Below are 14,351 nucleotides of genomic sequence, written 5' to 3'. Positions count from 1 at the left end.
ATCAGGTTAAATGGTTTGATCCAGATATGTAGGGTTATTGTGGGTCGATCAGGTTAAATGGATTGATCCAGATGTGTAGGGTTTTTTGGAGGTATCAGGTTAAATGGTTTGATCCAGATATATTGGGTTATTGTGGGGGTTTCAGGTTAAATGGTTTGATCCAGATATGAAAGGTTAATGTGGGGGTTTCAGGTTAAATAGTTTGATCCAGATAATAAGGGTTATTGTGGGTCCATCAGGTTAAAGAATGTTAAACAATAAATTGCAAATCAACAGCAGAATAACTCAGTGGAAGAGATGCAGCAATATCTTGTTAGATTAGCATGTGAAGTCACTTTCCACTGATTCACTATCATTATCAATATCAATAGGTCGATCGTATTACTGTGGAAATAGCCAAAAATGTTGGCTATTAATTTTTCATGGCCAGCTTCTTGTACCACAATTAATTAAGTCACTAAATATCATGAAATCGTTCATTTTACAGGATATATTAACATGGTTCAACTGATGTCTCCCTCCACTATCTGATGTCTTCTCTTCATTCTCATTTAGGATCTGCTGCTGTCGAGTGCCAACACAAAATCAAGTCTCATTTGAAGAAGAAGTTCAAGTGTGTGTCTGAGGGACTCCCTAAAGCAGGAGAGCGAACAGGTCTGAATGACTTCTACACAGAGATCTTCATCACAGAGAGAGGCAGTGGAGAGGTCAACAAGGAACATGAGATCAGACTGATGGAAACCGCTTCCAGGAAACCAGCCAAGGAAGAAAGACCAATCAGATGTGAGGACATCTTTAAACCCTTACCTGGACACGATCAACCAATAAGAACAATGATGACAACTGGAGTGGCCGGTATTGGTAAAACCATCTTAACACACAAGTTCACTCTGGACTGGGCTGAAGGCAAAGCCAACCAGGACATACACTTCACATTTCTCCTCACTTTCAGAGAGCTGAATTTACTGAAAGGGAAAGAGTTTAGCTTGGTGGAACTTCTTCATCACCTCTTTATTGAGACCAAAGAAGCAGGAATCTGCAGATTCGACCGGTTCCAAGTTGTCTTCATCTTGGATGGTCTGGATGAGTGTCGACTTCCTCTGGACTTCCTGAACAACCAGATATGGAATGATGTCACAAAATCAACCTCAGTGGACATGCTGCTGACAAACCTCATCAGGGGCGACCTGCTTCCCTCCGCTCGCATTTGGATAACCACACGTCCTGCGGCAGCCAATCAGATCCCTGCTGAGTGTGTTGACATGGTGACAGAGGTGAGGGGGTTCACCGACCAACAGAAGGAGGAGTACTTCAGGAAGAGATTCAGAGAGGAGACACTGGCCAGCACAATCATCTCCCACGTCAAGAAATCACGAAGCCTCCACATCATGTGTCACATCCCAGTCTTCTGTTGGATCACTGCTTCAGTTCTGGAGGACATCTTCAAAAAATCCCAGATCGAAGAAATGCCCAAGACCGTGACTCAGATGTACAGCCACTTCCTGAGGGTTCAGTCCATACAGGGGGACAGGAAGTACCATGGGAGGGCTGAAACAGATCCAGACTGGAGCTCAGAGAGCAGGGAGATCATTGTTTCTCTCGGAAAACTTGCTTTTAATCAGCTGGAGAAAGGGAACCTAATCTTCTACGAGGCAGATATGGCAGAGTGTGAAATCGATATCAGAGCAGCCTCAGTGTACTCAGGAGTGTTCACCCAGATCTTTAAAGAGGAGTGTGGGCTGTACCAGGGCAAGGTGTTCTGCTTTGTCCATCTGAGCATCCAGGAGTTTCTGGCTGCCCTTTATGTCTTTATGTCCTTCATCGATACTGGTGTCAATCTGCTCTCAGAAGAACCACCAACCTCAAGGAAAGATAAACTCCTCCTCTACCAGAGTGCTGTGGACAAGGCTTTACAGAGTGAGAACGGACACCTGGACTTGTTCCTCCGCTTCCTCCTGGGCCTCTCTCTGGAGACCAATCAGATTGTCCTACGAGGTCTGCTGGGACAGAAAAAAAGATCACTGACCACTCAGATTAAAACAGGTCTGCTGCGACTGAAAGGAAGTAGCTCACAGACCATTAAGGGAACAGTATCTTACATCAAGAAGAAGATAAAAGGAGACCTATCTCCAGAGAGAAGCATCAATCTGTTCCACTGTCTGAATGAGCTGAACAACTGTTCTCTAGTGAAGGATATCCAACAGTATCTGACATCAGGAAGTCTCTCCGGAGAATCTCTCTCCCCTGCTCAGTGGTCAGCTCTGGTCTTCATCTTACTGACATCAGAAGAGGAGCTGGACGTGTTTGACCTGAAGGAATACTCTGCTTCAGAAGATGGTCTTCTGAGGCTGCTGCCAGTGGTCAAAGCCTCCAAAACATCTCTGTAGGTTCACTAATAACATGTATTACTACACACACTACACAATATAAATACAACTGGAATATAAGGTTAAAATAATCTGAAAAAGATCTCTGTGGGTTCATTACAACATGTATTACTATTCTGCTCATAACAGAATAAACATACTAGTTATAATAATATACAAAACATCTCTGCATGTGTCCTATTTACGTGTAATATATTATAGTACACATAAGAGAATATTCAGTACAATATAATATAGAAGTATTCATTTATACATCTAATTAATTTTGTTAAACTAATAACATTCCTTCATTATTGAATAGCTTAAAGATGTATGTTATTTTAATCACAGTTCCTGACCTGTTCTTTATTGTGTGTGCAGGCTGATTGCCTGCCGTCTGTCAGAGATATGCTGTGAAGCTCTGGCCTCAGTTCTCAGCTCCAACTCCTCTAGTCTGAGAGAGCTGGACCTGAGTACCAATCGGCTGAAGGATTCAGGAGTGAAGCTGCTCTCTGCTGGACTGGGGAGTCCACACTGTACACTGGAGACTCTCAGGTCCGTTTTACCCAATGGTCAAACAGTTACACCACAAGGTTCAATATCAGAAGACATTGAACAGATTTACATCCATTAAAGTGTGCACGTAAAGTGAAGCAGCATGCAACTGACACCCCCAAGCGCACAAAGGCTGTATTAGTTCTCGTGCTCGCAAAGTGTTTTCCTGATCGCTATGATATCAGACAGATCACAAGTTGTCAAAATTGACCATGCAACACCTCAGCCCTTAGGGTGTGACATGGGTGTTCCACAACGAAGTGTCCTTGGGCCTTTGCTTTTTTCTTTTATACATTGAGGATCTCCCACAAGTGTGTAACTACTCTAAACTACTACTGTTTACCAATATGGTCTCTCACCACCAAGGAAGTTACTGAACCCATCGCATGGCTATACAACCGAGCTTTAAAGATCCACAGCAATCTTCCAAAATGGACACACCACTGCTCAATCACACGCTCTGTCCGTTCAAAATGTTGTTTACAGTCATGCTATCACATTTTATTTTCAACTCCAACACAGCACCTCACAAACCCTCATCTCCCTCTTACCAACACATAACGTGCCCCAAGTGAGAGTCACTAGATCTGTCTCCATGGCCCTCCAGCCAGTGCCCGCATACAATAACGGCTATGGGCAGAGGTCCTTCATCCATACTTTCACCAAACTCTGGAATGGCATTCCCCATCACATTAGAGCATTACAATCCATCACACAGTTCAAAAAAGCTTATAAACTGTTACTCCTCAACACTGACTTATATAGATCACTGTCTGTGCTCAGTCTGCTGTCTATATGATTGTCCTACTGATGTCTGACATGCTATGTCCCTGTTATGTGATGTATGTAAATGTGATGTGTGATGTGCCTTGTCCCTGTTACATGTTATATATGCTGCGGAACAGGAACCCGCTGGAAATCAGCTATTTTACCGAGACAGGCCCCATATACAAAACATCGCATTAAATAAACTAATAACATTTATTACAATACAATAAATAATATAAAACTGCTCAAAAAAATAAAGGGAACACTTAAACAACACAATGTAACTCTAAGTCAATCACACTTCTGTGAAATCTAACTGTCCACTTAGGAAGCAACACTGATTGACAATCAATTTCACATGCTGTTGTGCAACTGGAATAGACAACAGGTGGAAATGATAGGCAATTAGCAAGAAACCCCCAATAAAGGAGTGGTTCTGCAGGTGGTGACCACAGACCACTTCTCAGTTCCTATGCTTTCTGGCTGATGTTTTGGTCACTTTTGAGGATGAGACGGAGTCTACAACCCACACAAGTGGCTCAGATAGTGCAGCTCATCCAGGATGGCACATCAATACGAGCTGTGGCAAGAAGGTTTGCTGTGTCTGTCAGCGAAGTGTCCAGAGCATGGAGGCGCTACCAGGAGACAGGCAAGTACATCAGGAGACGTGGAGGAGGCCGTAGGAGGGCAACAACCCAGCAGCAGGACCACTACCTCCACCTTTGTGCAAGGAGGAACAGGAGGAGCACTGCCAGAGCCCTGCAAAATGACCTCCAGCAGGCCACAAATGTGCATGTGTCTGCTCAAACGGTCAGAAACAGACTCGAGGGTGGTATGAGGGTCCGACGTCCACAGGTGGGGGTTGTGCTTACAGCCCAACACCGTGCAGGACGTTTGGCATTTGCCAGAGAACACCAAGATTGGCAAATTCGCCACTGGCGCCCTGTGCTCTTCACAGATGAAAGCAGGTTCACACTGAGCACATGTGACAGACGCGACAGAGTCTGGAGACGCCGTGGAGAACGTTCTAGTCCTGCAACATCCTCCAGCATGACCGGTTTGGCGGTGGGTCAGTAATGGTGTGGGTGGCATTTCTTAGTGTTCCCTTTATTTTTTTGAGCAGTGGTACATAATACAGCAACAAAAAGTAATACTAATATAGAAAACGATTTTGAAACACTGCAAAACTATTGTTCACCCAATGCGCTTTACACTATTGCCTCACATTCAGCATTCACGCACACATTCACACTCGCCTTGCTCAAGCACACCTCAACACTCAGCTAGGAGGAGCCGGGATTGAACCGGCAACCTTCAGGTTATCAGCCAACCCGCTCTACCTCCTGAGCTACTGCCGCCCCTTCACAACAACTTTCATATAGTTATACATTTTACACCCAATATGGAATAACCAAAATTTCTTCATTATGTAATAAGTTGTAGATGTAAGTTATTTTAATCACAGTTCCTAACCTGTTCTCTTTATTTTGTGTGAAGGCTGCAGGGCTGTGATCTGTCAGAGAGATGCTGTGAAGCTCTGGCCTCAGTTCTCAGCTCCAACTCTTCTAGTCTGAGAGAGCTGGACCTGAGTACCAACGATCTGCAGGATTCAGGAGTGAAGCTGCTCTCTGCTGGACTGGGGAGTCCACACTGCACACTGGAAACTCTCAGGTCAGTTTTACTCAATGGTCAAACAGTTCCACCACAAGGTTCAATATCAGAAGACATTTAACAGATTTACAACCATAAAAGTGTGCATGTAAAGCGAAGCAGCACGCAACTGACATCCCCAATCGTGCAAATGCTGCCTAATTTACGCCCACACTGAGCGTGTTACGCGCGTTATAGGAGTAGAAAATCTGCATTTTTGCATAGGGAACCATTGGTTTAGGGCAGAGGTTTTCAATAGGTGAGGCGCGCCTCCCCTGGGGAGCGCCAAAGAGCCACAGGGGAGGCGCAACACGCTACACGCAAAGAAAGAATACACATCTGTATGAAGCTCTGTTGATATCGGTAATTGTGCGTGCGTGTATTAGTTTTAAATGCATCGTTTCCTTGTCCCAAGTCACCAGAAGTCAGCATTAAGGGTGGAGACCGGACCCAGCAAAAATCGTAGGAAATATGATCCTGAATGCGTTTCTGGTTTCCTGTGGAGAGCGATCTCCACATAGGCTCCACAAAGGCTTTGAAAGTCCTAATCTCCTTCACCTCCACCTACTTATGTGAGTGTGGGTTTTCCGCACTGACCCTGATTAAAAACAAATACAGATCAAGTCTGCAGGTGGAAGACGACTTGCGTTTATTTCTCTCTGCAGTGCAGCCCCGCATCGAACAACTCTGCGCATCAAAAGCGAGGCCTCATTGTTCTCACTGATATGGACGATTAAATTGAAAGTCAAAGTTGGGTCGTCTTGAATGCATAAGTTGGTTGGGCCATAGGGCTGATGCCGCTCGTAGCGCAAATTATGTGAATTTGGCACATTTTGTTTGTTGTTTAAATCTGAGGATTTATGTGGCTGAAATCGTTAACAAATTTCTTCATCTCCTTCAAAAGTGCGCTGAAGACCCAGACACACAGCGCCGATTTCAGCCATCGGGCGTCGTCGGTTGTAGCTTTGTTTTGTTGACTTGTGGATAGGCCTACTGATGGTTGATTATAAATCGCCTCAATTTGGCCTGCATGAAATTGGAAATTATTTGCTGTTGCAACGAATCGTTTATGAATGCACTTTTAAAAAAGTTGTGGAAATAAAATGTCTTCAAATACAATATTAAAAAATAATTACATTTGATTAGTTATTGAAAGTCATCATTCCCTGGAACACACAAAAAATTGTAATTAATGAAGAGGCGTGTGTTAGGTCTGGCGGACAGGATTTTTTTTTTAATTTTTTTTGGGGGGGGGGGGGGGGGCTCGGCTGTCCTTACCTACTCTAAGGGGAGGCTCACATTCACCCAATTTGAAAACCCGTATATGCGTTACACGCTCTTAAGCAGCGCATTAGGCACGTTAGACGTGTTTTCCGCACCTAAATAACGCGCCCAACGCACCTACTTGCAGAGTTCAAAGAATGTAACTTTTTACGCTCCTACGCGTGATGCTTAGCCAATCAGCGTTGAGCTTGACCCGACGTCACTGGCAGAGAGACGGAGGACAGGCGCTCTGCAGCTGATGTGGAGCGCCTGTACTTGGTGTCCTGACGGTAGATCCTGGCACCAACCCGGGTCAGCAGGTCATCAAACATGGCCCCAGTCAACTGAAAATACGTCTGGAACCGGCCGTCATCCAGGCAGAGTCCCTGGAGGAGGTGGTGAAACTCACCCAGCTGTGAGCGCCTACGGAGGATGTCATGCACCCAAACACGACGGCGTTTGGGTTTCCTGCTCTCCTCGAACTCCCACAACAAGTACAGCGCAGCGATGGTGGTGATCTCAGCCAAGTTTGTGGAGCAAAAGAAAAGGAGCGGGAGAAAATAAGTTTTGGGTGGGCTCATCTAGCTCCGTAGGCACGTAGGCGCGTTGAACCATTTTGTGACACACAATGATTAAGCAGCAGGTTAGGCCTAATCCTAAACACGTAACGCGTTCAGTGTGGCCGTACCTTTAGGTCTCGTGCTCGCAAAGTCATTCCTGAACGCTATGATGTTTATTCTCCTCACAACAAAATATACATAATATATAAAACACCTAATTATATACAAAACATTGCTTTAGATTAACTTGATAACATGTATTACAATACAATACATAATATAAAAAAATACTGCATCAAAAAGTTATATTAATATACAAAACGACTTTTCAAACACTGCAAAACAACTATCTTATTGTTAGACATTTGAAACCCAATATTGAATAACCACATTTCTTCATTATCTATTAAGTTGAAGATGTTTGTTATTTTAATCACAGTTCCTAACCTGTTCTCTTTATTTTGTGTGAAGGGTGACTGGCTGTCATCTGTCAGAGAGATGCTGTGAAGCTCTGGCCTCAGTTCTCAGCTCCAACTCCTCTAGTCTGAGAGAGCTGGACCTGAGTACCAATGATCTGCAGGATTCAGGAGTGAAGCTGCTCTCTGCTGGACTGGGGAGTCCACACTGTACACTGGAAACTCTCAGGTCAGTTTTACTCAATATCTCAAACAGTTACACCACAAGTTCCACATCAGAGGACAGTTATAACCCAGATTATAACTCAGGACCTGTGATGACCACATCCATGAGTTTGTATCATTGGAGATGTAGCACCTTGTTGTTTAGGTGGATATTCTAATACATCCATATGCCTGCAACCTTTCAATTATAAATATAAAATGAACTCAAAATATAGTACTATTGCCCCCCCACTGTTGCCCGTATACGGGACAGTGGTAGTTTAGAGCAGGGAGAAGTACAGGGGGTCTTTGGAGGGTCTTACCCCTAGCTGGACACCTCTGACCCCCTGAAAGCCTCAAAAGAATCATTTTGGAGGGTCTCTGGAAAGAATGATTTGAAACCTGGAGTTGTCAAACAAAACGTGTTTTAAAGCTTACTATTCCAGTACTCATTATTTAAATAGCTAATTCTTTACTCACAAATATGAATAGGACACAGAATAACATTGTTATATTGTGTACCCAGTGAAGAGACGAACGCTTTAAAGCTCTATTCATTATGAACTAATAAATAAGGAAAGCCAAGGATTAATACTTGTTAATTGATAGTTAAGTCCAGCTGTATTTCAACAGCTGTAAGCAGTGGTGTAGTGGTTCTGGGAGAAGTGGGGCTGCTCTAAATGTCTTAAAGCGCCCTGTGTTATAAACAGTAACATTAGGGATACTCTTGCATCTTTAGTGCACCCATAAATGGGCCAGTAATGTTGTGACATTGTCACTTAGCTTCTGCTGCTTGGCCAGGATTGTCTTTGCATCAATCCTGGCCCACAGACTATAGGGTGAGACCACTACATTATTATGCATTCTGAGTGAACTATTGATGATTCCTTAGTCCATTCACACATGGAAATTGGACAACTACTCTCACCGTATAAGTAATCTATCGGCCAGTCGTTTATTTAGTAAACGACTGAAGAGCTGGTAAATTGTGAAAAATGCATTAAACTGTAATCAGAAAACGCGGTTATATGCTAGTATAGACCCTAGTGTATCTGTGGTATAAAGGCTGGAATGAATTTCAAATTATCAATATGTACACTGTATCCTTTAAATACTTCCATGGAACAGATGGGCAATGTGAATAATAGATACGTGTGGACCGATGGAGAGATAAAAGTTTTCCTTGCTCTCATCGAAGAAAAAAATATTCCAAATGTTTTAGATGGAAAACAACATAATTCCACTATATACCTAAGAGAGAGCATGTTATGAAAAGGATACGAGAAGTCCTGGAATGTGTGTAGTTTTCCGCTCCAACCACTTGATGGAAACACACTTGATTCAAATTTATTTTTTGAGAACATTCTAAAGATTCGCCTCACCTTTTAGATGGAAACATGACTAGTAAGGTGCACTTGAGAGTTGTTTAGTAAAGTTAAATAACGGATTCTTCTTTTAACTAAAGGTTATCTTAAATCTTTAGTTATCTGACATCTAAGTGTCATAATTTAAAGATCTACTGTATTGACATTTAGTTAAACTAATAAAACATGTCTTATGAGAAATTTCAAATAAAAAAATGAATCACAGTTCCTAACATGTTGTGTTTATTGTTTGTGTGAAGGGTGACTGGCTGTCATCTGTCAGAGAGATGCTGTGAAGCTCTGGCCTCAGTTCTCAGCTCCAACTCCTCTAGTCTGAGAGAGCTGGACCTGAGTACCAATGATCTGCAGGATTCAGGAGTGAAGCTGCTCTCTGCTGGACTGGGGAGTCCACACTGTACACTGGAAACTCTCAGGTCAGTTTTACTCAATATCTCAAACAGTTACACCACAAGTTCCACATCAGAGGACAGTTATAACCCAGCTTATAATTCAGTACCTGTGATGGCCACATCCATGACTTTGGTATCATTGGAGAAGTAACACCTTGTTGTTTAGGTGGATATTCTAATACATCCATATGCCACAGAAACAGAAACATTTTGGATGGTCTCTGGAAAGATATAAAAAAAATGATTTGAAACTTGCAATTGTCACACAAAACGTGTTTCAAAGCTTAATATATCCAGTAGGGGTGTGCACGGGTACACGTGTACACGTTTAACCGGTTACTGAATCATAACTATTTAGGAAAAATAAGTAAGCGAAATAATAATTCGATATTTGTCTCAGCCATTATACCAAAGATTCCCGAGGGTCTATAGCATGGTTTCTCAACGGGGGCGTTCGCACAACCTGGGGGGGCGCTGGGAACGTGATTTTTTTAAACTAACTTAAACTTTTCTAAATATTTGGGTGAAAAAACATTGCATTTCAAGTACAAAATATATTGGCCTAATTAGGCCTCTGTGCGCGATCTGTTTTCGTGGTGCCCAAGTTGCCCGGGCCGCGGTGCCCGTGGTTCCCGGGCCATTCATTCATTCGTTCACGGGGCACGGCGTCGCGGGAGTGCCATGGTCACGGTGCGGTGCCCAAGGAAGACGGGAGACGTGGCCTCTTTCTCTCAAGTTCAAGTTTATTTCAAGTTCAAGTTTATTTTAGCCATTTCAACAGTATATAAAATACAGTTGATAAGAATTTGTTTTGGTATGCTCACATGTATTACACAGCAACATAACAACACAACATTACAAGACAGAAAGCCAAAACGGCACATAAATAACAAGGAGTACAACACTTAACACACATGAAAAACACACAATGCATGGTTCGCGGAGAATGACAGCAGTAAAGTAGAGTACAGTGGTGCAAAAACTGCAAGTGAGTAGACCATGAAGATCTTAAAGACCTTAAAGTGCTTAGTGCTTGTTCAAGTGGCGTATAGCTTGTAGATAGGTACTATCCCTAAAGCGTGTTGTTTTACGTGTGATGCTTCTGTACCTCCTCCCTGATGGTAAGAGTGTGAATAAGTGGTGTGCTGGATGAGAGGGGTCAGAGATGATCTTCCTAGTTTTCCTTGAAATTCTGGTGTCATAGTGCGAGCCTATGGTAGGCAGACTACAGCCAATGATTTCAGAGGCCCTGCGTACTACCCCAAGCTGTTGTTTGTCCTGGCTGGTAGCACTACCATACCAGACCAGGAGGGAGAAGGTGAGCACGCTTTCGATGGCTGCACGATAAAAATGGGTCATGCCTGCCTGACTTACCCCAAACTTCCTCAGCTGACGGAGGAAGTATATTCTCTGATGGGATTTGGAAATAATAAGACTAATGTTCAAGTTCCATGATAGGGACTGGTGGATAGTGGTGCCTAAGAAGCCGAAGGAGGAGACCCACTCCACAACTTGGCCATTAATGGAGATGGGAAGGTGCTAGCCTGCCTCTTTCCTATAGTCAATGATGAGTTCTTTGGTTTTGGTTGTATTTAGTATAAGGTTATTGTCTTCACACCACTGCACCAGCTGTTCAACCTCACTCCGGTAGGTAGATCCCTCCCCATCAGATATGAGGCCTATGACAGTGGTGTCATCTGCAAACTTTAACATTTTAACAGATGCAGAGTTTGATGTACAATTATTAGTGTAAAGAGAAAATAATAGAGGTGACAAGACACACCCTTGTGGGGCGCCGGTGTTCAGAATCCTTGGTGATGACACATTATTCTGGATTTTAACACACTGTTTCCTACTGGACAGGAAGTTTAAGATCTACTGACAAAGTAGAGCATTAACTCCTGCGGCCAGGAGAAAGTTGTACAGTCTGACAGGAATGATGGTATTGAAAGCCGAGCTAAAATCAATGAACAGTACACGGGCATAGGTGGACTTAGTGTTCAGATGTTGCAGAATGAAATGTGTGCAAAGTGAAACTGCATCGTCCACTCCCCTATTAGCCCTGTAGGCAAATTGGTGAGGGTCTAGCGTGATGTACGTCAAGTACCTACAGACTAGGCGCTCAAGTACCTTCATAACAACAGAAGTAAGTGCCACAGGCCTATAGTCATATAGTCTCTCTCTCTCTCTCGCTTTCGCTATCGCAATCGCTCTCTCTCGCTCTCGCTCTCGTCGCTCTGGAAGTTTAATCGGGTTTATTACACTGATGGACAGTGCTGTTAGCCAATCAGAGGTGAGACATTTGCATGTCATGAATATTTGTATATTTTTTTCACCAAATCCGACTCAGAGGGCATTCATTGCTATTAGTGACCAACGCAAAATCAATGAAAAACGCTGCAATAACAGCTTTAAGCAATATAACACGAGTGTGAGTGGGGTTGTTAGGTTATTAAAAAAAAATGATTGGGGGGGCACCAGAGGATCAGGGTAAGGTCAGGGGGGCGTTTGCTTAAAAAAGGTTGAGAACCACTGGTCTATAGCATATAACCGCGTTGTCTGATGACAGTTTAATTCATTTTTCCCAATTTACCAGCTCTCGTTTTGAAGAATAATCACCGCACCGTTCGTTTCAATGGGAATAGCGACCATACTTTGTCTATACTTTCAACATAAAGTGTACATATTTATAATTTGAAATTTGTCCCAGCATTTATACCACAGATACTATAGGGTCTATAGCATATAACCGCGTTTTCTGATTAGCAGTTTAATGTAACAGTAAGCTGTGATAACATCCTAATTAACACCACAACTGCAAATAACCCACACAGGAGATAACCCAGTGGCAACCGGTCAAACAACTTGTCTCTTTCTGCGATCATTTCTGCTCGGCGCATCCGCGTGTTGATAAACAAATAATCCCCCCTATGGAGCGCGACTGCGGTCCACTTTAAACAAAAGTTAAAGCTTCAGTAATTATAAGAACGGTTACCGTGTACGACGAAAATGTAGGGGTCGTGGTCACGTGTAATACGTCACATCCCTAATATCCAGTACTCATTATCTAATTGCTAATTCTTTATCCACAAATATGGTCCCTTTCAATGGACCAGGTAAGTGCTTCATAAACGGACCTTCTACGTCATCAAGGCAACACCACTTTGTTTGGTGAGTATGACGTTCACTCAGTGTTTGGCAGACTGGAAAAACCACAGGATTTTACCGGCGTGTGTGTGTGTGGTGTTTGTGTGTTGTGTTGTGTGTGGTTTGTGTTTGTGTTGTCGTGGTGTGGTGGTGTGTGTGTAGCTTGTTGGCTGCCTGGTCACACAGGACGGCTGTGCTTCTCTGGCCTCAGCTCTGAGCTCCAACCCCTACCATCTGAAGAGCTGACCCTGAGCTTACAATTCACCCAGGAGACTCTGGAAGCTGCGCTGCTCTTGCTGTACTGGAGGAAGGATCTACGGCTGGAGGACTGGACACTCTCAGGTATGAGGACCAAGCTCACCGCTCAGGGTCTCACTACAAGGATTCATGCTGCTGCCAGATGAACGTGTGTTTGACGCAGGCAGCACTGTTGTGTAAGAACGTGATGCGGACGGGCAGATGATTGACGTGTCGAATGTTTTTTTCCCCCCCACATGCTGGCTCTCACTTTGTTTCCCCCCCAGTGTGGAGCCACGGTGGCAGTGTGGAGGCTGAAACCAGCTCTAAAGAAGTGTAAGTGTCTGTTTGATTCTCCCATGACACACCACCCTATTGAGATGGAAAGTCCATCCACACAGCAGGAAGTGAGGTCACATCCTACTGGGAATGAAGATGATGGCTGACATCATGTATCTTACGTATATTAATACTGTCCACCATCACAGTTAGACCTGCTTGTAAAAACCCAGCAGGTATTACAGGGGTGAGGGGGAGTGACCGGGTTAGGGGCCGGTGAGGGGGAGAGGAAGGGGTGAGAGAGAGGGGGCTGAAGGGGGGGGGGGCTGAGGGGGAGGACTAGGGGGGAGGGGGAGGGGGTGAAGGGGCTGAGGGGTGAGGGGGAGGGGGGTGACCGGGCTGAGGGGGGTTGAGGGGGAGGGGGAGGGAGGTTACGGGGCTGAGGGGGAGGACTAGGGGGGAGGTGACCGGGCTGAGGGGGGAGGAGTGTGGGGGTGGGGGGGTGAAGAGGCTGAGGGGGGGGACCGGGCTGAGGGGGGCTGAGGGGGATGACTAGGGGGGAGGGGGAGGGGGATGACCGGGCTGAGGGGGGGCTGAGCGGGAGGACTAGGGTGAGTGGGAGGGGGGTGACCGGGCTGAGGGGGGGGGAGGGGGAGGGGAAGGGAGGTGACGGGGCTGAGGGGGAGGACTAGGGGTGAGGGGGGGGGGGAGGGGGGGTGAGGGGGAGGGGGGGTGACCGGCTGAGGGGGGGGGGGGGCTGAGGGGGAGGACTAGGTGGGAGGAGGGGGGGGGGGACCGGGCTGAGGGGGGAGGAGTGTGGGGGTGGGGGGGTGAAGGGGCTGAGGGGGAGGGGGGGTGACCGAGTTAGGGGCCGGTGAGGGAGGGGAGGTGGGGTGAGAGAGAGGGGGCTGAGGGGGAGGGGGCTGAGGGGGAGGACTAGGGGGGAGGGGGGATGACGGGCTGAGGGGGGGCTGAGGCGGAGGGGGGTGACCGGGCTGAGGGGGAGGGGGAGGGGGGATGACCGGGCTGAGGGGGAGGGGGCTAAGGGGGAGGACTAGGGGGGAGGGGGAGGGGGGATGACCGGGCTGAGGGGAGGGGGCTGAGGGGGAGGACTAGGGGGGAGGGGGAGGGG

The 14,351-nt window shown here is 45.5% G+C and overlaps 1 protein-coding gene across 2 annotated transcripts in view; it reads left to right on the top strand.

The window, feature by feature from the left end:
* The first annotated feature begins 177 nt into the window (after window positions 1-177).
* LOC130402472 (NACHT, LRR and PYD domains-containing protein 12-like) overlaps window positions 178-14,351 on the top strand; it is a 30,864-nt gene continuing 16,690 nt past the window's right edge. Inside the window, exons 1-5 of one of the 2 annotated variants that reach the window (XM_056606642.1) lie at window positions 178-2,383; window positions 2,748-2,921; window positions 5,187-5,360; window positions 7,634-7,807; window positions 9,407-9,580. In XM_056606642.1, the coding sequence (XP_056462617.1) occupies window positions 531-2,383; window positions 2,748-2,921; window positions 5,187-5,360; window positions 7,634-7,807; window positions 9,407-9,580 (2,549 nt within the window). In that variant the 5' untranslated portion in view covers window positions 178-530. The remainder of the gene's footprint in view (window positions 2,384-2,747; window positions 2,922-5,186; window positions 5,361-7,633; window positions 7,808-9,406; window positions 9,581-14,351) is intronic. The other variant, XM_056606643.1, reaches the window with a different exon arrangement.

Source organism: Gadus chalcogrammus, chromosome 13 (genome assembly GCF_026213295.1).
Source record: "Gadus chalcogrammus isolate NIFS_2021 chromosome 13, NIFS_Gcha_1.0, whole genome shotgun sequence".
NCBI lineage: Eukaryota > Metazoa > Chordata > Actinopteri > Gadiformes > Gadidae > Gadus > Gadus chalcogrammus.
Note: the sequence above shows the minus strand (reverse complement) of the source record. Positions and strands in the feature narration are given on the sequence as shown.